At 35.5% G+C, this 25,397-nt stretch overlaps 2 protein-coding genes across 5 annotated transcripts; both read left to right on the top strand.

Moving 5' to 3' along the window:
- The first annotated feature begins 6,014 nt into the window (after positions 1 to 6,014).
- On the top strand, positions 6,015 to 10,972 carry LOC110750994 (uncharacterized). 4 transcript variants are annotated; one of them, XM_088244418.1, is made up of 11 exons: positions 6,015 to 6,222; positions 7,461 to 7,682; positions 7,793 to 7,892; positions 8,452 to 8,584; positions 8,674 to 8,917; positions 9,214 to 9,318; positions 9,434 to 9,562; positions 9,699 to 9,748; positions 9,851 to 9,948; positions 10,032 to 10,316; positions 10,426 to 10,972. In XM_088244418.1, the coding sequence occupies exons 2-11, from the start codon at positions 7,663 to 7,665 to the stop codon at positions 10,942 to 10,944; spliced, it is 1,683 nt and encodes a 560-aa protein (XP_088100544.1). In that variant the 5' UTR covers positions 6,015 to 6,222; positions 7,461 to 7,662; the 3' UTR covers positions 10,945 to 10,972. The 4 variants fall into 4 exon arrangements, with proteins under 4 accessions (XP_088100544.1, XP_088100545.1, XP_021807103.2 ...); XM_088244419.1 differs by lacking the exon at positions 6,015 to 6,222 and adding an exon at positions 7,147 to 7,295; XM_021951411.2 differs by lacking the exon at positions 6,015 to 6,222 and adding an exon at positions 8,113 to 8,174 and having other exon boundaries at positions 7,237 to 7,682.
- A 4,392-nt stretch (positions 10,973 to 15,364) lies between these two features.
- LOC110751089 (dehydration-responsive element-binding protein 3) lies at positions 15,365 to 17,060 on the top strand. The gene has a single exon (XM_021951513.2). It carries the CDS (start codon positions 15,782 to 15,784, stop codon positions 16,631 to 16,633), a length of 852 nt encoding a protein of 283 aa, XP_021807205.1. The 5' UTR covers positions 15,365 to 15,781; the 3' UTR covers positions 16,634 to 17,060.
- The last annotated feature ends 8,337 nt before the right edge of the window (positions 17,061 to 25,397 follow it).

Raw genomic sequence — 25,397 nt, 5'->3', positions numbered from 1 at the left:
AAGAAAAAGAAAAATTGAATTACTATTTATTAAGTAATATAATTCATGAAGTTAATTAAAATATTTAATACTAATTATTCACTAAATAAATAATAATTAAAATATAATTACTAATTTAACTAATTAAATCAGTCAAATATATTATTTAATTACTAAAAATAAAATTTTAAAAAATTAATTAACCTTAACATCCTAAGTTTATATTTATTTATTTTTAAAAAGACCTCTCCCGACGAAATTTCGTCGGCAGAAGTCATTAGACCTTTGCCGACGAAATTTCGTCGGCACAGGTGTTTTGTCGGGAGAAACCTAATCCGACAAGTATTTGCCGGCATAGACCTATGCCGACGAAAATTCGTCGGGAGAAGTGTTTATGTTATTTTTTTAAATTTTTTTAAAATATAAAATTAGTTTCTTTACTTCTTTTTTTTGCCAACTTCTTTAATTTAATTAATATATTATCCTTTTTAATTTAAATTCTTCTATGCAAAAACAAAAACAAAAATTTATTTATTTTCGTTTGGGTGTCTTAATTAAACTTCAATAGAGCCCAAGAGCGGCTATAGTCTTTTGTATGCATATATATATACATATATATATGTACGTACGTATTTTTCAATAATACATTCATATTCTATACACATATATTGTTTTTTAAATCGTATTGTACGTGTACATACGTATTTCTAATGCTTAATACACATATGTTTTACAAAAATTTCAGTAATTCACACAAAGTTCACGTATTATACAAATAATTCTCACATATTATTGAATACGAATAATATATGTTATAAAAATTATACCAAAATATTATATAATGGCTTATTAATATCTACTTTGGATATGTTGGAACTAGCAAATTAATATCTATAAAGTACAAACTCATGAAACTTGGAGGGTTCTCTTTTCTTTTTTTAATTTATATATTAAATAGTATAGATAGACCTTTTAGAATAGTATAGCCGTGCGTCTATACTACGATTTTTTTTTGTCCAAAAATTGTATAGTGACACGTGGCGTCTAAGGTCCTTTTAAAAAAAATTAGTACAGCCGGGCGGCTATACTCTGTGTTTTTAATTTTTAAAAAAAGAGTAGAACTGTCTTGACACGTGGCGCCTAATGATTGGGGCCCTCTTCTTTTTTATATATAAAATAGTACAGCCGCACGGCTATACTCAGTTTGTTTAATGTTTTTTAATAACGTATAGCCGCACGGCCATACTATTTTACGAAGCCTTTTTCTTTTCCTTTTTTTATTAAATTGTACGAAGCCTTTAAGTAGCATGATATGTATTTCTCTTATTTAATTACTTTGATTAGTAATTATGTTTTAGTTATTATTTACTTAGTGAATATTAAAGGAAAAAAAGAAAAAGAAAAATTGAATTACTATTTATTAAGTAATATAATTCATGAAGTTAATTAAAATATTTAATACTAATTATTCACTAAATAAATAATAATTAAAATATAATTACTAATTTAACTAATTAAATCAGTCAAATATATTATTTAATTACTAAAAATAAAATTTTAAAAAATTAATTAACCTTAACATCCTAAGTTTTTATTTATTTATTTTTAAAAAGACCTCTCCCGACGAAATTTCGTCGGCACAAGTCATTTGACCTCTGCCGACAAAATTCCGTCGGCAGAGGTGTTTTGTCGGGAGAAACCTAATCCGACAAGTATTTGCCGGCATAGACCTATGCCGACGAAAATTCGTCGGGAGAAGTGTTTATGTTATTTTTTTAAATTTTTTTAAAATATAAAATTAGTTTCTTTACTTCTTTTTTTTGGCCAACTTCTTTAATTTAATTAATATCTTATCCTTTTTAATTTAAATTCTTCTATGTAAAAACAAAAACAAAAATTAATTTATTTTCGTTTGGGTGTCTTAATTAAACTTCCCTAGAGCCCAAGAGCGGCTATAGTCTTTTGTATGCATATATATATATATATATTTACATATATATATATATGTACGTACGTATTTTTCAATAATACATTCATATTCTATACACGTATATTGTTTTTTAAGTCGTATTGTACGTGTACATACGTATTTCTAATGCTTAATACACATATATTTTACAAAAATTTCAGTAATTCACACAAAGTTCACGTATTATACAAATAATTCTCACATATTATTGAATACGAATAATATATGTTATAAAAATTATACTAAAATATTATATAATGGCTTATTAATATCTACTTTGGATATGTTGGAACTAGCAAATTAATATCTATAAAGTACAAACTCATGAAACTTGGAGGTTCTCTTTTCTTTTTTTAATTTATATATTAAATAGTATAGATAGACCTTTTAGAATAGTATAGCCGTGCGTCTATACTACGATTTTTTTTTGTCCAAAAATTGTATAGTGACACGTGGCGTCTAAGGTCCTTTTAAAAAAAAATTAGTACAGCCGAGCGGCTATACTCTGTGTTTTTAATTTTTTAAAAAAGAGTAGAACTGTCTTGACACGTGGGGCCTAATGATTGGGCCCTCTTCTTTTTTATATATAAAATAGTACAGCCGCACGGGTATACTCAGTTTGTTTAATGTTTTTTAATAACGTATAGCCGCACGGCCATACTATTTTACGAAGCCTTTTTTATTTTATTTTTTATATTAAATTTTACGAAGCCTTTAAGTAGCATGATATGTATTTCTCTGATTTAATTACATTGATTAGTAATTATGTTTTAGTTATTATTTACTTAGTGAATATTAAAGGAAAAAAAGAAAAAGAAAATTTGAATTACTATTTATTAAGTAATATAATTCATGAAGTTAATTAAAATATTTAATACTAATTATTCACTAAATAAATAATAATTAAAATATAATTACTAATTTAACTAATTAAATCAGTCAAATATATTATTTAATTACTAAAAATAAAATTTTAAAAAATTAATTAACCTTAACATCCTAAGTTTATATTTATTTATTTTTAAAAAGACCTCTCCCGACGACATTTCGTCGGCAGAAGTCATTAGACCTGTCCCGACGAAACTTCGTCGGCAGAGGTGTTTTGTCGGGAGAAACCTAATCCGACAAGAATTTGCCGGCATAGACCTATGCCGACGAAAATTCGTCGGGAGAAGTGTTTATGTTATTTTTTAAAAAAAATTTAAAATATAAAATTAGTTTCTTTACTTCATTTTTTTGGCCAACTTCTTTAATTTAATTAATATCTTATCCTTTTTAATTTAAATTCTTCTATGCAAAAACTAAAACAAAAATTAATTTATTTTCGTTTGGGTGTCTTAATTAAACTTCCCTAGAGCCCAAGACCGGCTATAGTCTTTTGTATGCATATATATATATACATATATATATATATATATATATATATATATATATATATGTACGTACGTATTTTTCAATAATACATTCATATTATATACGCGTATATTGTTTTTTAAGTCGTATTGTACATGTACATACGTATTTCTAATGCTTAATACACATATGTTTTACAAAAATTTCAGTAATTCACACAAAGTTCACGTATTATACAAATAATTCTCACATATTATTGAATACGAATAATATATGTTATAAAAATTATACTAAAATATTATATAATGGCTTATTAATATCTACTTTGGATATGTTGGAACTAGCAAATTAATATCTATAAAGTACAAACTCATGAAACTTGGAGGGTTCTCTTTTCTTTTTTTAATTTATATATTAAATAGTATAGATAGACCTTTTAGAATAGTATAGCCGTGCGTCTATACTACGATTTTTTTTTGTCCAAAAATTGTATAGTGAGTATTAAATATGAAAAATACATACGTATGTGTAAAATACTAGTATTATACATGAAAATTCTAAATTCTTTATACAGGTAATAATTCTAGAAAAGTAAAAACTCGAAATGGGACAATAGAGACACGGGTAATGGCGTAATAGTAATGGATAATGCTCTAAACTACTCGTATTGATAAACAAAAATCGGGGAAAAATAATTATGAAATAACAGATATCTATGTCAATAGTATAGCCGCGCGGCTATACTATTTATAAAAAAGAATAAAAAAAAAAGGACCCCAGTAACGCCGGGCGGCTATACGCTTTTTATATTTAAAAAAATTAATCGGAGTTTAGCCGCACGGCTATACTATTTATTGAAAAAAAAAGGTCCCAGTCTAGTGCTTAGTGTGTGTTTAAGTGTATAGCCGAGCGGCTATACTATATAAATATAATTTTACAAAGGTATAGCCGCTCGTCTGTACCCCTTAAATAGAATTGCTTGCATGAATAAGGTGCTAAGCTAATATAAGTTACTCTTGTTGAGTAATTATATTCACTTGATAGTCATCAGGAATTATTATTTTTTTCTTTCAAGTAAAATGCAGAGTTTGGAAGGTCACTTTTCATGGAGTACAGGGTGAAGATGAAGATGGCAGGAACTGACAGCTAGAACTATGCACTCCACTAGCCCAGCCTGATTCTTTCCTGCGAAACAGGTCCAAGTTAGCGCTTTTGCTTTGTAAGAAATCAGAAGTAGAAAACAAACACAACCAGTTAATGGTCAACACTGAACAGTGGCAGTCGTGTAAATTGAGTAACAACTAATAACCAAAGTGTACTTCCACTTTTATAGTGGTCATTTTAATAAGCCAACAAAAAAAACTAAAAAATAATAATAAGAGAATGAAACAGTAAGTAAGCCTGCCAGATGGCTTTGCAGAGTGAAGACAAAGTGACAGCAAAAACCAATGAACGTCAGCGAAAAAAAAAAAAATATTGAATGCCTGTCCCAATCGATAATGGCGGTCTCTGAGCAGTGTGACGAAAAATTGATATTTTATTTAAGGAAAAATATTTTAATCAATAATTGGATGAGACTGAAAAGTGATGAAGCGCTCTTCCTTCTTTAAACAGACTTTCAAGGGAACCAAACCCAACTTGGAAAGCCGTGTTTTTACTTCCCAAAAACAAAGAAAAGCCGTGTTCTTTGCAAATGGTTTCTTATTTCCTTTTTTGGGTCATACTCATACATACTGTTGTTCGCAAAAAGCTTGAACTGCTCAGTTTTGAGTTTTTCTGTTTGGCTTCAAAGGAAATTCAGCCTCAAGTTTTGTATTTTCCAGTACTCAGGTCAGTCGTGATCTTTTATTTCTCGGGAACCAAACAAGAATAGCATTTCTTGTTGCTAATGCCTCCAGAATGTTAGTGTTTCTCAGTCACTCTGGTAAGGCTTTGATTCATAAACTAGACTAGAATGCCTGCCAATGTAACTGAAATTGCTAGGCGGCGCTAGGCGGGTCTAGGCGGGGCTAGGAGGTTCTAGGCGGGTCTAGGCGGGTCTAGGCGGCGCTAGGCGGGTCTAGGCGGTGCTAGGCGGGTCTGGGTGCCAGGGTGGGTCTGGTTCTTTAGGGTTTAGGGTCTGGGTGCCAGGGTGGGTCTGGTTCTTTTCTTTTGTTCTTTAAGCCTACTGCCTAGCGATTTTTCAAACTTATGCACTGCAGGGCGGGTCGGGTTCTTTTCTTTTTTTCTTTTTTTCAAACTTATGCACTGCAAGGTTCATCTGACGATATTGGATGGTTGCCGCGTGCTCCTGGCATGCCTGGTGTGGAGGATGGTACAGCAAGATTCTTGGAATTGCTTGCAAGAATAAGGTACCGAGCTAACATAATAGCTCCACTGCACTAGATGGTTGGACCTGTTAAGGAACTGTGTTCAATTTTGTTATCATATCTGTTTAGTCTATTCTTGTATATTCCTATTGCTTGTATGTCATGCTATATACTTCAGGAATGGTGAGCACACATTGCCTAGCTCATTTGTCTATTTGCTTATTCCGGGTGAAGAAAATTTATTTTTCTCTTTGGACTTTGTTCTTCTCGCATGTTCAATCGATATTTAGCGTTGTGGCACCTATAGTTATGGGAACTTTGATTTTCCAGGCCTCTATAGCAATCACGGCCCCGTATACTTTGTTGGAACAAAGAAATTCTTTTCGAAGATGGGTCTAGCTTGCCATATTGCAAAAATTCAGAGTGACGTAATGAGTCATTACTCTGCGATCATTGCTGACTGAGTTTTGTGAAATTTGTCTTCCCTTTTCATATGTTTTCTTGTATGAAGGCATCTGTTGAGCACAATGCACGGGAACTCAAGCAATACATTGAGGAGCTTTACTGGGGATCCGGTAAGCGTGTGATGCTGCTGGGGCAAAGCAAGGAAAGGTGAGAAGCCTGTATTCCAACAAAGTATAAGCTTAATATCTCGACAAAGCTTATGCATGATACATTCATGGCTTTTTTCTTTCCTTCTTTATTTTAGCTCGCGCATGTTGTTCCATTACACAAGGATTGAGTTACCTAACAATACCAAAAAGGAGGAATATTTTATGTCATATTAACCTTTTTCTCGTGAACTTAAGCATAAGAAAAATACTTTTCTCATGAAACTAAAATATTGGATGAAAAACCTTCCCAACTATCTGTTTCAATTAGTTTTCCCAACATAAATGTTACTGCATCTGTCTCATTAGAATGCAATGGATTTTCACAACACCCAATGCTACTTCACCTTTTACATTCTATTAAAAATATTAGTTTTTCAGTCAAAAACCAAACAATAGTAATATTGTAAGCCTTGTATTGGAGGATTTTCTAATTTTGGTTGTTTGGAATCCTATGAAAAAAGGATTCAGTACTGTGCAACAAAGGTATTACTTCGCGTTTGAGGGCAACATGCTCAATGAGGAGTGGTCAATCAATGACCACGGCCTATGGAACGGGAGTACAATTTTTCTCATAGACGAGGACACATATTTTCCACAAGAAGAAGAATAAAGAAAACTAAAAAGACCCAAATGTTGTGAGATGACTAAATGGTCAGTAAATACTGTGGAGGGATAGAGAAGTATACATGTAAAAGCTATCACCAAGCCAAAATTAAAAGGTACTGTTGCACCTGAAACATGACCAAACTGGCCACTTTCTGGAGTTAAACCAAATGACTTGGTTTTGTTCATACACAGCTGAGAGTAGACTTGGATCTCCAGCAACCGAATGAGATTTTTCCAAGCCAGCCTCATGAGTTCATTCCCAACACGCCGCGTGTTTCTTCCGAGCTATCCACTTGATTGAGTTATAATTGAGACGTCGACGTCTCTACTTTGTGGGCCCCATACCCTTCACTCTCTGACTGTTTTGTTTTCAGCACACACCAGAAATGCACCACGTCTACTTCTTGCCTCCAATGTTACCCCCACACAGTCACTGCTTTCAAGGCTCATAATCTGGTTTTCACAGTATGGTGTCATTCAAAGAAAATTTAAGATTTAAGATTTCTCTCTCAAATGTTTTTCTACCCTTCTCTTTTCGCCAAAGAATTTCTTTATGGTTTCATTCAAGAGGGTTGTTTTGTTTTTCCTAATATAAACTTTGGTCATTAGCCGTATATTTCATTTTTGCAGTTACGTCCTCGCTTCCTTAGCTGCTGTTAATCTGGTTTCGACACACGTGAGGGTGATTAGATGAGGATAGCAAAATTAGTGCTATCTGGTGACATGCAATTTCCTTTAAAGAGACCTATGGTGGGGTGGGGCCAGATCAGAGATTGAAAATCTTTGAAAAAAGGCAACTGGATAACGATCATCTATTGCACCATTTCATCCCATGACTCTCTTTATCATTCGGTTGGTTCCATTCCCAACATGCACTTTTGTGTGTTCTTCTCATTCATTAAGTTCACTTGTTTATGCTTTCAAGTATGAAATTTAAACATCCTTGGAAATGGGGTCTGCAGATTTTTGTTCCTTCTCTTCTTTCCTTTACAAATTAAATTGGCTTTGCTTCTGCTGAGCCACAAGCTGTTTCTGGGTTCTGCAGATTGTCCTTCTTTGACTGTAAGTTGCTATCTGATATCTTTATTACATTTTGTTTTGATGATGAGTTACGTAAGTTCAGTGTGTTGAAAGAATTAATGGGGTTGATTTGTTGTGTTTTTCTCATCATATGATTGATTTACTCATCTGGGTTCTTATTGTTATGTACTGATTGTGTCAAAGTTTCGTCCTTTTAAGTTGTCTTGCAGTATCACCTTAATAGTTTTGTTGCATAATTCAGGATTCGAAGAATTAATGGGTGATGTCTATATTGAAAATGAAATATCTGAAATGCCTCTCGCAGTGAGTACTTTTCAACTTTACGATTGTGCATTATTGCAAATTATCTTTACTTTTTCTGTATGTTTGTTGTATCTCTTCTCTATTGTAACTTTCTTATTCTTGATCAAGATTAGCTAAGAAATTATAATTAGCTTATTGAATTTTTTTATTTCTTTTTTATGTTATCCCACATAAGGAATAAGGTTATGGGGGTTTGAAGTTTCAATTTGGCATCTTTAGTTTTGTCAGTTTGATTCAGACCTTGTGCTTGAAGATCTAATATAGGTCCTTGTATCAGGCCTATAATGACACTGTGTGGAACACAAGTCTTCTTTTTGATAGTCTGGGATTCTACTCATCGATGAATGACATTTTCACCCGTCTATGGACACTGGCTAGTTATATAAGTCGTCGATTTATTCAATTTATAGGTGAGTTCTTTCTACTATTCTTACATGTATGCACACTCATGCATCTTCTTATAATGTTATGGATGGATTTGGAAATGATGTTTTTGCAGAGGATCTTGCGGTCAGAGATGCTGATAGATACTCAGATGATTTGCTGGTCATTTCTGCTGGACAGCATTTAAGATCATTGAGACACGGCATTTGTAAATCATTTTTTGAAGGTTGTTCATCATCTTCAAAACCTTGTAACCCTGAAACCTGTGAAAGAAGAGCCTCAGAGCCTACGGAAGATACAAGATCTGAAATTGTAGAAACCAATTTCAATTATACGGATTTCCCCTTCATTTTTAAAGGGTAATACGTTTTGTGCTATTATCTTTCTGCAATATCAATCTTTGAAGACTTGAGTACGCATTAAAAAACTGAGGTCAGGCAATTAATCTAGTTTTCATGAGAAAACATCATGAGCCCATCTACTTTTAAGTGAACTGAATGATTAATTGTAATATTTAATCTTTTTCACCTCCTTCCCTTTCTAATTACAAGTGTTTATCAGAAAGTATGACTTACTGTAACTGTTTTGCATTTCTCAAATCTCAATCTAGTCATCTTCATTGTTAGATTGGCGATGTTTCTTCATCTTGATGTAGGTTGATGCTACCATTACACGGTTTACAATTTTCTTGGAGATTGGCAATTTCTTGTTGGAGAAGTTCTGTCAAGTACGTTAGATGTGCTCATCTTCAAATTTGTAGGTAAAAGAAGTATATTTCAATTATGCAAACTGATGGACTCGTATTCCATAAAGTCTACGAATTTGTTTCATTCTTTTAGGTTCTCATAGTTGAGCTTCATTTTTGCATTTGTCAGCCTGGCATCTCGAGTACAGAAAACATTGCAAGGTTCAGCGGACGATATTGGATGGTTGCTGCGCACTCCTGGCATGCCTGGTGTGGAGGATGGTACAGCAAGATTCTTGGAATTGCTTGCAGGAATAAGGTACCAAGCTAATATAATAGCTCCACTGCACTAGATGGTTGGACCTTTTAAGGAACTGTGCTCAATTTCGTTATCATATCTGTTTAGTCTATTCTTGTTTATTCCTATTGCTTGTATGTCATGCTATATACTTCAGGAATGGGGAGCACACATTGCCTAGCTCATTTGTCTATCTGCTTATTCCGGGTAAAGAAAATTTATTTTTCCCTTTGGACTTTGTTCTTCTCCCCTGTTCAATCCATATTTAGCGTTGTGGCACCTATAGTTATGGGAACTTTGATTTTCCAGGCCTCTTTAGCAATCACGGCCCCTTATACTTTGTTGGAACAAAGAAATTCTTTTCGAAGATGGGTCTAGCTTGCCATATTGCAAAAATTCACAGTGAGGTAATGAGTCATTACTCTGTGATCATTGCTGACTAAGTTTTGTGAAATTTGTCTTCCCCTTTCATATGTTTTCTTGGATGAAGGCATCTGTTGAGCACAATGCATCAAAACTCAAGCAATACATCGAGGAGCTTTACTGGGGATCCCGTAAGCGTGTGATGCTGCTGGGGCACAGCAAGGGCGGCGTTGATGCTGCAGCTGCATTGTCAATCTACTGGTGTGATTTGAAAGAAAAAGTTGCTGGTTTAGCACTGATACAGAGCCCCTATGGTGGCACTCCCTTGGCTTCTGATATTCTTCGCAAAGGCCAGATTGCAGACAAAGAAACCCGCAGGATCATGGAACTTTTAATATGCAAGCTAATTAAGGTAATAGCACCAATGCCTGAGCTTGTTGAAAGTCCTTTGTGTATGTACTAAACAAGTGGAGAATTATAATTCGTGTTTGGAAACATCTCAATTCATATTTGCATTGTAGGGTGACATTCGGGCACTGGAGGATCTTACATATGAGAAGCGAAAGGAGTTCATCATGAAGCACAAGCTGCCATATGAGCAAATTCCTCTGGTTTCCTTCCACTCTGAGGCAAGCATAGCCCTTGATGTGCTTGCCACAATGACACATATAGCACATGCCGAACTTCCCTGGCTTCCCCTACCAAATTTTGGAACTCAAGAAGAGTCAGATGAAATCGTTCAAGAGGGACGCCAGCTGCCTGTAGTGATTCCTTTATCTGCTGCAATGGCTGTGACTGCACTTCATCTACAACTCAGGTACGGGGAGAAGAGTGACGGATTGGTGATGTGCCGTGACGCTCAAGTTCCAGGTTCGGTTGTGGTCGCACCAGACAGGAAGCTTGACCATGCCTGGATGGTTTATTCCACAAGGAAAAAGAATCCTAGTGATGCTGATGCCTCAGAAATGTGTGAGGCCATTTTAACTCTGCTTGTAGAGCTTGGAAAGTTAAAAGTAAGAAGGAAAAAGCTAGGAAATTAATCCATCCAGCATACAATTTGTTTTCTTCCCATTTGTTTAATTTTGTTTGTTAAACAAAATATTCAAAAGCAATCAATTGCAGCATCTCATTCGAATGGAAGAATGAATTCATAAGGCCCAAAACAATCTGGCAGGTCCAATTAACAAAAAAAATTATGCAGAGTCCATGAACATGAACAAGCAACCTGCTAAGTCCAAGACAATAAATTCTTGTAGACTCAAGGGTCCCAACCACATGGTGTACCCGGAGCATATACAAGTAGCAACCAACTAGCCAACTACCCATAAATTCACAATAAAATTTGAACTCTAATTTCTCTCTCATATTATACGAAGAAAAAATAAAGAAGCAAAGAACCATACCCAAACAACTTGTCTGAAATTTTTTCTGCATTTTTTACGAACAATGCATGCATGAAGGTGCAACATTAAAAGTCCATGATATGTTGTCATGCCATAAGGTAGAAAAAACCTCGTTAGTTGTATATCTTTGCCCTGAGAAAATAAAAATGCAGAGCAGTGCCAAATGCCAATTCTGAAACTAAGAGAATCCAATAACTTTTTTTTAAGCATGGGTGACACATGGATTGCATGTGAATGAGATAGAAGAAGAATACAGCAACAGCATTTATATTTTTGAAGGTCAAATTCAAGAAATTATCTGTTGGCTCCACATAAATTTAATGGCTCAAATGTTGGGTCCTGCTCTGCACATTGCACAACTACTTCTCAAACGTGCACTTCAATCCACATCCATTTTTCTGGGCTCTTCAAATGGCTTGCTACTCAATCACTTCAGAGAAATGTTTGTTATTTTCCCCTCTTGCTTTTTGCATCTAGTTTACGTCGCGTTTATTTCACTCATACGTCATAGATTTATGTATGTGTGAGTAAAATATACGTAGCACAAACTAAAAAAGAAAGATAATAGAGAAAGAACAAGAAAGAAGGTAGCTAGCATTCCTCCTTGTTCTCTCGTAGCTGTAATTTCCGTTTTCTGGCAATACATGAATGGAGTTAATAGAGACTAGAGTAGATAAAAACTTCTTTCTCTTTTGTATTAAGTGATGGATAACTCTCTGGCATGCAGGTAGGCTGCTTCCAAGGAAACGGCAGCTATTAAAAACATCACACTTTCCAGCAAACTTAAGCCATTGAGCCATTAATGAGGGTATTAATTTTTGAGATATTTAGTCATATACCCATTCTTAGCACTAAAATTATAAATAAACTCTACACCATTTAATTTCTATAAAAAAAACCCAAAAAATGATAGTTCGTCCTATTGAGTGTTTTGAGTTTTTTTATGAGGTTTTGGGGTTGGGTTTGTTTTAAGAAATCAATGGCAGTTTTGTAATTTAAAAGAAGTTAAAAGTCTTTTTGTTATATTGTAAATGAACTGTGGGTGTGTTTCTAAAGTTCATTTAATATAGATTTTTTTTTATAATTTGAGCTCCTATATTTGGTATAATAATGAATCTCTCTTAATTTTTTTCCCTTGAGGCCTAAAAACCCAGAGCAAAATTTTCACTTTCTGCGCTAGAAAATTGACAGCCAAAACACATTTCAGAACCCAACAAAGAGCTGAATACAAAAGTGGCCCTAAACAGGGTCAAAGAGATATTCTTCATCAAAAGGGCCAAATGCTTGGTAAAAATCAATATCAAAGTGCAAGAAAAGCAATTATATTGTCCCCTACTTGTACGGACTGCTGAAACATTATAACATATAAATAGCATAATTCTCCATTGTTTTTGGCTAAGAAAAATAGAGCTGGCTGGCTGGCTGGCCAGATGATTTTATTAGAAGAAAACTTAGGACATGGGCTTAATTTTTCTCACCCACTTTCCCACAATGTTTTGGTTTTTGATACATTCCATGATCTAAACGTTTTGAGCAATGAAATTTCCTTGGAAACCAAATTAATTCTGTACCCCCTTAAGCTTTTACAGCAGAAAACATTTTGATTGGTGGACACTTTGCAGTGGATGGGACACGGTATGTATTGCATTACATTATTTAAGGCTTTTGAACCATGCATCAAAAGCAGATGATTAAAATGTGTGGCCATGGAAGCTAGGTGCAAACCCTAGGGGACCCAATTGATAAGCACATTCCAATTGCAAAAAGGGGAAGAAAACAAATTAAAACATTTTTTCCACACCCTGCTTTCAAGTTTGGACAGCTCAATTCAATTTTTTCTTCAACATTTTTTACTGTTTGAACTTGTGCATTGGAACTTCTTGGATCTCATGATATTGTTCATCGAAATCAATAATTGATTTGGGTCCCTTGAAGATTAAAATCGTGATTTGATTCTCATCATATTGTATAATTATGGGGTACAATTCCTTTGGAGCTATGTGGAAATGAAGAACATTGTAAAAGGGGCCTTACCTAAGGGCTCTTTAAAGAAGCCTTGGAAAGTCTATGTCTGTACTTTTTTCAGAGGAATGTAGACACATGAAAGCAAATTCATGAAGCAAGCATATGAATAGATAAATTTTAATTACACCAACATCCTCCGAAAGTTTATCGTTCGATTACAATAGAAGGGAACCGAACCTTTAACCTAGTCTACGAGTTTGATTTACAATGAAACAAATAAAACAAAAATCTATGCTAAAAAGGAGCTAAATGGATCAAAAGTTTGTTGCAGTAGGGTTGTTGCCTGAAGTTGTTTTGCAGAATTCACACCAGCTACACAGATAGCTCATGAGACCATATTGTGCTTCATAGGACTGGTCCATTGTTGCTGATAGCACAAAATGAAATTCACCATCGCTGGACTGGACCAGATTTTTTTGGTTGTAATTTCAGGCCAAATAATTGGACAATCACAAGCTTAATGCAGATAAAATAAAAGGCAGTTTTTGTCCTTATTACATTGGATTCATTTCTTCTTTTTACAATTAATAATAATAATTGCATGTCATTAAATTAATAATTTTATGCTCTCAGCAAGTCCTTTCTTGGATGAAAAAAGAATATAAAAAGTGGAAAATCTGCATTTTTATGGGGAAAACTACTTTAATTACTAGATTATATTATGTTAGGGAAACTGATGGAATCTAAATCAGCTCTTTCATTGCTGGGACCAAAAGTAATAAAAGCCCATGATCTCAATTATGAGTCCTGGCCACCCACCCTAATTTTAAGTAACCCCTTTGGTCTGGGATTGACACCTCAAGATGAAAACAAAATATTAAAAAAAACATTGCAAAGCGAAGTTAAAAAGGACACAGATGATCTGGCTATAAAAACACAATGAGACCGTACAACCCTCTGTAGAGTGTACTATAAAATGTATTTTCCTTTTCTTTTTTCTTTTTTGTTTGTCGTTTTACAAAAATTAAAAATAAAATATTCTATGATTCGGTATATAAATAAGGGAGTTGATTTTTTCACTACGCGTTTGTCCACTTATACTCCCTCCCTTTGTTGGAAATTACATGTTATAGTAAAAAAAATAGAGTATAAATGGGAAAATCGGCACTCATAAATAAACGTGAAGTAGCAGGATTGGGAAGCAACTAAGAACATAGTAAGAACTAGGAGTACTTAAGGGGCTTGCAGTGGAGCAGTCTAGCTGTTAAGATTGGTTTTGGCAATGTATGTGGGGTGTGGGGTAAATGCTGGGTTTTAATGAATCAAAGAAAAAGAAAAACATTTTGTATTTTGAAGTCTCTGGGCATTTGGTTGGTTGAAGAAGAAGAAGAAGAAGAAGAAGAAGAATAAGAAGAGTGGAGAGTGGTATTAATATTATTGCTTTGGTGGTGGGTGTAGTGAGCAGGAGGGGGTGAAAATTGGAAGGGGAAGATTTATTGACATAGTGAAGATGGGGTGGTACAGAAGAGAGACCTAACCAATCCTACTATGGAAATCCTAATTGTCCCCAGCCGGTTGTGCTGTGCTGTGCCGTGTGCCAGCTGTGTTTTGTGACCCTTAAGCCCTTAGAATATAACAGCCGTACGTACCATTTCCAATTTGTCACTCCCATTGCTTTCTGTTTCTACTGCACACCGTGTATTTTCTGCATAATAATACTGCACATGGTTTGGTTTACTTCCAATTTTATTCAATTCTTATGCCCTTTGTTAACAAGCTTGATTATTTAATTTAGATGTTAGGGTACGAGTATCAGTTTAACCAATCCTATATTAAAAACCTATAATTTAAGCATTTTACTAATTCGATTCGAACCCAAATGGCTTCTTGAACAAGCAATTATGTCAATAAATGAAATCAAAATTAAAGAAAATTGAGTATAAGTGAAATTTTTCGATCGAGATTCGAGACGAGAAGCTTATTATAAAATAGATGGTCATGGAGATTTAATGACAACGATGGGTTAAAAGGGGAAAGGCATACCAACCCTAGTGTTGTGGGGTTTTTTATTTTTTGATCTAGTGTTGTGAGGTTTTCACTTAAACAAAGAACCCCCACGTTTTCCCTCTCGCTCCTTTGATGATCTCTCTCTGTCTCTCTCTCCTCTCCTCCCTCTACTAAAACCCCTCTCCTCGCTTGGTCTTCTTTCTCAACTCAATTCATTTCCCATTCTTCTCATTTTCCCACTCTCACACGAAACAAACACGCACACTCTCCAACTCTCTTTTTATTCTCTGATTCTCTCCTTCTCCAACAAACAGACTCAGCCATATGCTACTCTGCTCTCACACTGTCTCATACTCACAAAAGCCTGCTCCTTTTTCAAGCTTCAAACGCATTCTCTTCTATTTTCAGTAACAGAGAGAAAGCAAAGCTAGAATCTTTTTCCTTTGGGTTGTTTTTAGGCTCCAAAACAACACCAAGGCCCCCTCCTCCAAACTCAACAACAATGCCTGACCCGACTAACTCGGAGACCGAGTCAAGCTTCAACCCACCCTCTTCGCCTTCCCCATCCTCATCTGGGTTTTCCCAGTCCTTGCCAAACTCGGCCCAAAACCCATTACCCGGAAGCTCCGACTCACCCGACCCGGATCAGAAACGGGCCAAGCGAGCTCGAGAAACCAGCAGCAAGCACCCGGTTTACAGAGGGGTCCGAATGCGGACCTGGGGCAAATGGGTATCCGAAATCCGCGAGCCCAGGAAGAAGAATCGGATCTGGCTCGGCACCTTCTCGACCCCGGAGATGGCCGCACGTGCCCACGACGTGGCGGCTTTGTGCATCAAAGGCAACTCGGCGATCCTCAACTTCCCCGGACTCGCCGGGTCGCTGCCCCGACCCGAATCGAACTCGCCCCGGGACATCCAAACCGCGGCTGCCAAAGCCGCTTCCATGGAGATCACGCTAAACGCACCTCCCCCACCGTCACAGTCATCATCACCGGCATTGTCACAGTCTTCGCCGTCGTCATTATCATCATCATCATCGTCATCCTCATTGGTGGGTCCCACAACAAGTAGTACAACAAGCGGGGACGTGGGAACGCCAGAGGAGCTGAGTGAGATAGTGGAGCTGCCGAGTCTGGGGACGAGTTACGAGTCGGCCGAGTCAGGGAACGAGTTCGTGTTTGTGGACTCGGTGGAGGGGTGGTTGTACCCTCCACCGTGGTGGCACAGCAGTTATTTTGAGGAGGAGTATGGGTATAATAGTATTATCAATAATATTAGGGATGATCAAACGTTAATGCCTGAGCCACCAGCAGCTGCAGAGTGTTTTGTTGATGCCTTATTGTGGCAACATTAATATCAACTCAACTGTTGCCTCTTCTTGGCTCTCTCTCTTTCTCTCTCTTCTTCATCCTGTGTGCTTTTTTTTTCTTTTTTCTAAGGGCTATATACTTTTTCTTGATCTTTTTAGTACTAGGCCATTGGTGGTTGCAGTGAGTAGTATTGGGGTAGTATTTTCTCCACTCCATTACCAAATTGTCAATGGTCCACGGTCCACCAGAGTCTACAATTCTACACACAAGCTCTCTCTCTCTGTCACTTTCTGTTCCAAATATTTCAACTTTTTTGAAGAATAAATTGCTTTGGAGTTTAGATTATGACTACTTCCCCTTTGATTGAAATCGAAGAGAAGGGGTGTTCAGTTTCCTAGATTTCCAAGACATTCTTGTAACTAGTAATTTCCTAAACCATTGAATTTATTGTAAGTGTTAATTCATGGCAAAGAGGCATTATATATTGCAGTGACATGTTTAGTTTAGTAGTAAGATCTAGTTAGGGGACTTATTGCAGTGACAATTGCGTTTCAGGCACTATGCTATAACTGGTTCCCAAAGATGCCTCTGAATCACTGACATCTATTATTTAGAGATGGGTAATTTATTATCTATTTAGACCAAAACACTAGGGTTTCCCAGGGTTGTTAGGATTTTCTTTGTCCTTTTTTCAACTTCCTTAATTGAGACTGAAAATGGTTGTTTCTTGGTGTTCATCTTAATTACCCTTGTAAGAACAAAGTTCTAACTATAGTAAACTATATTGTCCAAGTAAGTTTGTATGCTCCAGTTCTGTCGACACGGACAAAAAGAAGATTAAAAAAATCATTTAATTATGAGATTTTCCTTATTACGTTGCATACTTCTAATTATTTCATATAAGCGATATAAGCGATATAAGCGATATTGAAAGAGGGGAAACCTACTTAATATTATATATGTTGATTTAACAAAAGTTGCACATGCAGCAAAAAGAAGAGAAAATCCTAATATATCGCCTAATAGTTCCCTGCTGTCCAGCCAGATATGTGACATGAGCTCTTTGATTCCATTGCATTTGCATATACAGTATATAAAGTACAATCCTTTACATCAACACAACAAATAAGCCAATCTGAACAAGCTTATTCCATAATTACTTGACAAATAATCTATAGGGTTTGGAAGCTGTCAATTGCCATGTTCATGAATTCCCCAGTACATAAGCATCCCTAGTAGCTGAAAATCAAAGCTCACGTACTATTTTAAAAAGGGCTTTTGCTCTTGCTAACCTTTTTGTTCGCATCCTCATGGCTTTAAGCTCCAAAACTGACAAAGGAGAAGAGGATTTTGGTGAACAAAGGGAAACTTTCCATTGAATTATCAGACAGAAAATCCTAAACCCACTTGCAATCTGTTTTTCACTGCAGCTTGCTAGCTGCGTGGCTCCTCCATCTATACACAATATAATAATATATGATTAAAAATAATTGAAGTCAAACATCTCTGACCCCATTGCGAAATTTGCTTAGCTGGAAGATGTGAGAGCAAAGCAAATTAAGGACCCACTTCTTTGATTACCATCTTTGTCTTCTAACTATTATTTTTTACTTTTTATTTTTTTTAATATTGTTTTGCAAGTACTTATAATATTATTTTATGTGGCTGGAAAGTGGGAGTCCTTTTATTTAAATCTGGCTAGCTTGCAATAAGATCGAGTCCAAGAAATTCAACATCAATGGACCAATTATCTCTAACCTGACAAAAATAAGTACAATTTTCACTGTATAATCCCATAGTGATGATGGGAAAATTTACATGGACCTCCCTCCCCAAATTATTATCATCCCAATAGAATCAAACTTCTAACCTAACTTAATTCGAATGTCGTAAAACATATCTCATTATTCATCTCAATTATTATACCGAGAAGTTTAATTAAACTTACCATCAAGCTAGCTAGGGACAGAAAACGTACGTACTTTGGCATATATAGAAGGACGGAAATACACTATGGCTAGAGTGGGCTCTAGCCTAAAGCAAAGTTTGGGAAAAAAGAAATTTAATATTAATTTTTAGGCATTACACCTCATTTTTCAAAAATTAACCTAATTCATCCAAGTAAAAAATTAGCATGTCATACAAACAGATCTCCAGTTAGCTTCAAGTTTTCTCCTATAATAAAATAAATGGAATTTTATTTAGATCTTTACCCATATAAAAATTTATGGTTCCGTCCTTGCATATATGTGACAACCATATGATTTATTAGGATTGCAATGCAAATAGTGGTTGCAGTGTGCTTCAACAAAATGAAGCATCCATCTGCATTAGAATTACAAATTGATTAGGGTATTGATCTGTCCAACGTGCACTTAAATTCGAAAGTTGACCTCTGATTATCTAAGGAATTGGTTGGGTATCCCAAAACCCAGCTTAAGCATTTGGTGTGCTCGTTCATACCTGCAATTTCCCATGTTACACACATTTTTTATAATCTCCCAAAGAATGTTGCAGAGTTGGAGAGGGTGATAATGTTCACATTAACAATCAGTAAATAGATAGATTAATGTAGCTTCCAATTAGGGACTTCATCACTAACTTCGATGTAATTAATGAAGTGAATAGAATATACTGTTTCCTTTAAACACATACTTAATTTGCTTTATAAGTCAAATCATTCAACTAATCATTCTTGATTATTATTTATTAATTAATTATAAGATCATCGTACACAGATTTGTGTGCATCGTGATTCACATTAAACCAGGGTTAGCACTTAGCAATACCAAAGATGGGTAATTAATTAATAAGATCCCGTGGTACATGCTTCCATGAAACCTTCGTATGCGCTCAAAATTTGACCATGCATGTGTCCCTTGATTTATTATTCAACATGCAGTCACTACACAATAATTAACTTTGTTGTAAATACAAATTAATATTGACCCTCTAACTGATCAAATATAGTTGTTTTTAAGTACATATTATATTTGCAAATGCCGATCGTCACACTCTTACACTCAAGTTCGAGTTCTCATTTCTATAAATTAGGTTAAGATAAAGTAATGTAAACTATCGATTGTGTACTTGTACAAGTAGTGATCAAAATTAATAAGGAGGTAGACGTATCTGTGGCCCATATACATCACGAACCCATGACAAGTCCTGCATATACTAATTACTAAAAACACAATTGATGGACATTCACTCATCCAGATATTTCCACATATAAATATAAATATTATATAAATTCGAATTTGTTTATATTATTAGGCTTTCATTGATTTACATTGTGTATAGCTGTTTGTGATGAATCTAATGCATGTACCTGTTCGACGGTGGTTGGGATGATTTGATGGTACATATATTCTGGGCGCCATATCTTTCGAAAAGGCACCCCGCATTCTGTCCTACATAATATTACATATATATATATATTTCAAATATATTTGAATGCTTTCTTTTTCTTTTTCAATCCCATGCCCTTTCGTCAAGTCTTGTTTGTATTGCCAATTTGCAATTCACCAATCGGATTTTGGGGCCTATCATATCATGTCGGAGTCGGACAACAATGTTCCAGAGAGATAACTCTCCCACCCAGTTTTAATGGAATATTGGCATCGCTGCCTGTTTTTTCTAACTAAATTTTGAGTAGTGTTTTCGCCCATGAAGGTCCATAATTCATGTGATCGCATACCGACTTGATCGACTGGGATCAATATTGATCGCAATCATAAAATGGTTTATGGCACGTGAATAATTTAAATTGTATTATTCTTTATTTGAATATTTTTTAAATGATTTATGGTACGTGATTAGTCAATTGAAATCAATATTAATCGCAATCATAAAGGAGGAATTACAACCAAAGGGGACAACACGCCTAACCCCGACTCAACAAATCACATAATAGAGCATCCTAAATAAAATCATGGGGCACCACAAACCAAATAAAGCTTTCTACATTATGTAGACTGAATCGAGCACGTCAATTTGCAACTAAATTATTAAGTAGTTCATAGGTCCTGATCCTTGAGTACAATTAAATTAATTAGCTCTATTGGTCCCCAATTTTTTGGGGACCCCAGGGTTTATGTCACATTAACTTCACGGTCGCTTGTCAATTTTATCCATGCATGTCTTTTTCTTTTTTATGTCCTAATCAATCCAAGTTTTTTCAAAATCCAAAAATGGTAAAGAAATAAACAAAGAATACAAAAGCTGAAAAGGCCAAATATTGGAGTAAAGCACCACAAACACAACGTTTGGGACAGATTCTCTAGGAAGTACTTCTGCGCATAAGCGCTTTTATTATAAAAATCTTGAATTTTTATAAAAATTTAGGAAGCACTTGGGAGTGTTTCTTGAAGAAGCACATAGTAGGTGTTTATTCCAAAAGCGCTTTTATGACCCATAAAGCACTTCTAAATTTTTCTGTCAAACGCTGTCAGAAAACACTATTAAACATTTCCAAAAGCACTCCCAAACAAACCCTTGGACTAAAACCAACACACAACCTAGTATAATAATATTCCCCATTACAAAATTAAAACAAGATACAATACAAAACCAAGTACCATGTCTTTGGAAAAGCTACTTTTTAATAATTAGCTTATTTTAATTCTCTTATGAAAAGATTTTAGAAGTTCCATTATCTGACACGTGTCATCCCGCAATTAAGTCTTATGGTTGATGTGCAACTCTCCACTAAGCTTCAGATAAAGCTAAAGCTATTAATTAGAGCGATGGATGCTGGCTACTTGTCTGAGGCTGGAAAAAAACTTGCCTGCACCGGGGATAGGATCCCCCTCCAATCGTAGCCCGCCACGTGTCCAATTTTGTCAGAAAATGGACAAGTGGCGGGCTGCGATTGGAGGGGGATAGGACTGTAGCCCTATCCCCGGTGCAGGTAAGTCTCTCTCCTGAGGCTGACGGATCGCAACATGTAGCATAATTGTGTTTGTGCTCAAGTCAAGTTATAAGGTGACATTCTTTGATCGTGTTATGCTGAGATTGACTCACATCTAGCTAGAACCTAGAGGAAGAAAGCTTTATCTGTTGTCAATCGATTGTATTTAGCATGATATTAGAACAAAATACCTACGTAGAATGCCCGATATTTTTATGGGAGATTAACGATTATACCCAATATATGAGCCGAAATTATTAAAAAAAAAACCCTAAATAAAATGAACTTTAGAAACACACCCAAAGCTCATTTACAACATAACAAAAATGCTTTTAACTTAAATTACAAAACTATCATTGATTTCTTAAGACAAACCCAACCCCAAAATCTCATAAAAAAAGACCCAAAACACTCAATAGGGCATCAAAGTAATTTAATAATTAAAATTAAATTCAATAGAGTAAGTTATCATTTTTTGGGTTTGTTTATAGAAATTAAATGGTGTAGTGTTTATTTATAGTTTTAGTGATAAGAATGAGTATATAATTAAATATCTCTACTTTTATATGCTCTCACGACATCCAATACAAGATGCATGTTAACTTAGTTGTATATAAAGATCTAATTTTGATGCACTTAAGCCTTATTTGTAGTAAAACGAAATCAGGTATTTGCTCTAATGATTCAATATTTGTGTCCAGTAGACTTTTGCCGACGATGTGTTACGCTGCATGCCATCATTTAGAACAACCTTTTCAAGATTATAATATATTATTAGTTACATTGTCAAAATTAGTATGGTATGATATGAGTGATCACGACAATGAGAAGAAACAAAAAGAAAGCATGAGGAATATAATTGAGTGGCATCTTACAATAATAATCCAAAATCAGATATAATTACCTCTGCTTAGTTGTCTAATTTCCATAGATCCTTGCTTGTCACTTAGCTGTCTTTCCAGTCGAATTAAACCAGCAAATGAAGGAAAATGCAACACGCGTGCATGAGATCAATCAAGAAGATATAAAGGTTAGAATTTGATCCTTGTTTCTCTTCTCTTTCTAGTTTCTAATCAACGGAACAAAATACAAAAAGCTCATCAGATCATCAGATGATGATGAAGATCTGATAATGGGCTTGTTAATTTGATGATTACGTCCTATATTTTGATACTAAACTAATTAACTATGTCTATTTGGCCCCATGATCGATGCTGCACTTGGGCACTTCTTCCTTCTCAATGTGTTGTCGTTTCGAACCTTTGGCCCACCTCAATATGGACTGAAACATCTAAATCCTGTTTCCAAGTTAGCTTGATCATTAGCTTCTAATAAGTTTTTACTGTAAAATTAACCCCAAAATGGTAACTACAATAGGATGATAACAGCTGTCTTTGTGGGTTCATTTGACTTTCACATCCATCTTTCTATTTGTCAAAGTTAATCTACAAACAAACAGTGGACTTGAAACGTGAGCATTCAACTAAAAACTAGCCAAAATCTTTTAAACTTTTGATTTTGATCTCTTACATGAAGTATTCTCAACATGACGTGAGGATGGAGGATGGAGGAGGAGAAACACTGCCCTGTAGCACTCTTGAGTGATCAAGTATGATCAACAGTGCTACGCAAAGAAGAGAATGATATATACACCCCGTGACATGTAAATATTTCTCAGGAGGAGGAGAGGGTGCATTTAGAAATTTGGTTTTGAATGGGAATTTAGAAGTAGTGCAGCATCTTTACCAGTGTCAACCATGGGCTGTGTTTGTGCAAGCAAATGATGACAATTGACATCAATGCAAGGCCCGTATACGACATGTCAACATATACATACATAAAAGTCAGATAATCATATCGACAAAGAAGTACAACCGACCCAACTAATCATCATTACCGAGCATTACAACTGAGAAACCCAAGACATGTAAACTACACTTAAGAAATTTTAAGCAAACAGATATGGTGGTCTTGGCTTCTTAATTAGAATCAGTATTCAGTATCTATGCGAGATTACATGTACATGGCTTGAAACTTATTAGTAGCTGCATCAAATTTTAAATGGATCGCATGGGAGAATTTTCGTGTGTACCCGTAACATCACAGGGTATATTTCATTGACCACGTATTAGTATATATGTGTTTGACACCTAAAAAAAATGTACATGTGGAAGAGGTATTATAAGTAGACTTTAGACGCATTCTTTCTTTGTGTTATGCACCGTCGGCATTGGAGCCATGTTGGGTGGACGGTGGTGGTGGTGGTCCTGTGGTGGGCATGACACTGCCATGCCAATCCGTTGATGGTGGTGCAAATTAATACATGCAGATAAAGTAGTCACAAACTGACCAGTTAACAACGACTGTCGGCATTCCCAAGTCCCTGAACGAGTGAACGTGCATATCTCAGTTTGTCATTTGGACCAGTCAAAGCTCCATCCCTGCCTTAACATTTCACAAGACTTTTCAGTTCTGATTTCCCACCTCGCCTCATGGCCGCCTGAGCCTGAAAGCGAGACTGTCTTGACTCTTGGGCAATAAGAGTGAAGTACTGTTCTGTCTGTTGCGTATTGCACTGTCACGTGGTTTTTGTTATTATATGAGTAGACGATACGATACTATACGGTTGATATTTCATAAAACTTCTTTTATTTTCCAATATAAATGATATTGGAGGAGGCGAGAATTGTACATAAAATCTTAGATACAGGGAGAAAATCAAACTTAATATCTTGAGCGTGAGGATAAATACTTTTAACCACTTATTATCATCGCGTTAGCAATTTCCTTCCGCTGGTGGCCCGGGCGGCTCCTATGCAAGAGTTAATGGGAGGAAAATGGTCCATGGATGCACTAACGGGTCCCACTTCATCCTTTAGTTTGTTTGAATTATTTTTTTTTACAGCTTTGTCGTTAAAGATAGTAGCTGTCAGAAAATAATTACCGAAAGTATGGCTTCTTTGAGCTGAGCTGAGCGAGGAGGGCCAGACCAAAGGCAGTGACAAATTGACAAGGAAACATGAATAGGAGCAGCTTTTCGGATTCGTATGGATTTTTGGCCTTTTGGCCTTTTGGGATGCACCAAATCCAATCTTTTTCTCTGTCTTTTTTTTATTGGATATTCATTTTATTAGTCCCTGAACTTAGACTCGATTTGCATTTGAGTACCTCGATTTTCAAAATGGTTTCCGTGGTCCTTTAACTTCACTTTCGTTAGGACAAATGATCCAGCCGTAAATTTTGTTAACTTTTTTTGTTAAATGCAGGGGCAAAATGATATTTATATATTAAAACAAAAAAATTGATAGAAGTAACGGTGGGTCTAGTTGTCCAAACGAAACTGAAGTTAAAGAACCACATGAACCATTTTAGAAATTGAGGTACTCAAAAGCAAATCGGGTCTAAATTTGGGACTGATAAAATGATTTATTGAGTGGGGTATTGGGCCTACAAATGGTATTATTACTTATGGGCTTTGGTGGATGAATATGTGTGCCCATTTTTAGCCACATATGCTATACACCTACGTAACACGTTTTACTTGAGGGCATAATTACTTGCTGAAAATCTTATCATTTTTTGTATTATTTGATTCCTCGTCACAAAACTTGATAATATTGTTAGTAGAAATCGAAAAAAATGTGGGACCAATGTAGGAATGTGAGAGAGCATTCGCTACTAAATCATGAGTTATCGATCCGACGTCTATGTCACATCATGCATTCGTGGGCGGAACTACATACAAGGCTACGCTGAGCTGTAGCCCAAGCAGCTTTTTGAAGAAATTATTAAAAACCTATTGTAGCTCGTGTAAGGATTTTGAAGAAGAATAAAATTAAACCTATATAACCCATCAACTTGCGGTTTTACTTGTGGTTAGGGACCTTGTTTTGTGT

The sequence above is a fragment of the Prunus avium genome, chromosome 7 (assembly GCF_965620075.1).
Source record: "Prunus avium chromosome 7, drPruAviu1.hap1.1, whole genome shotgun sequence".
NCBI classification, from domain to species: Eukaryota; Viridiplantae; Streptophyta; class Magnoliopsida; order Rosales; family Rosaceae; genus Prunus; species Prunus avium.
Note: the sequence above shows the minus strand (reverse complement) of the source record. Positions and strands in the feature narration are given on the sequence as shown.

Coding starts and splice junctions, on each gene's coding strand:
- LOC110750994 (XM_088244418.1), top strand. CDS start 7,663: ATGACTCTCTTTATCATTCG. Junction 8,918..9,213: donor TTCCCCTTCATTTTTAAAGG/GTAATACGTTTT, acceptor ATCTTGATGTAG/GTTGATGCTACCATTACACG. Junction 9,563..9,698: donor GAATTGCTTGCAGGAATAAG/GTACCAAGCTAA, acceptor TATATACTTCAG/GAATGGGGAGCACACATTGC.
- LOC110751089 (XM_021951513.2), top strand. CDS start 15,782: ATGCCTGACCCGACTAACTCGGAGACCGAGTCAAGCTTCAACCCACCC.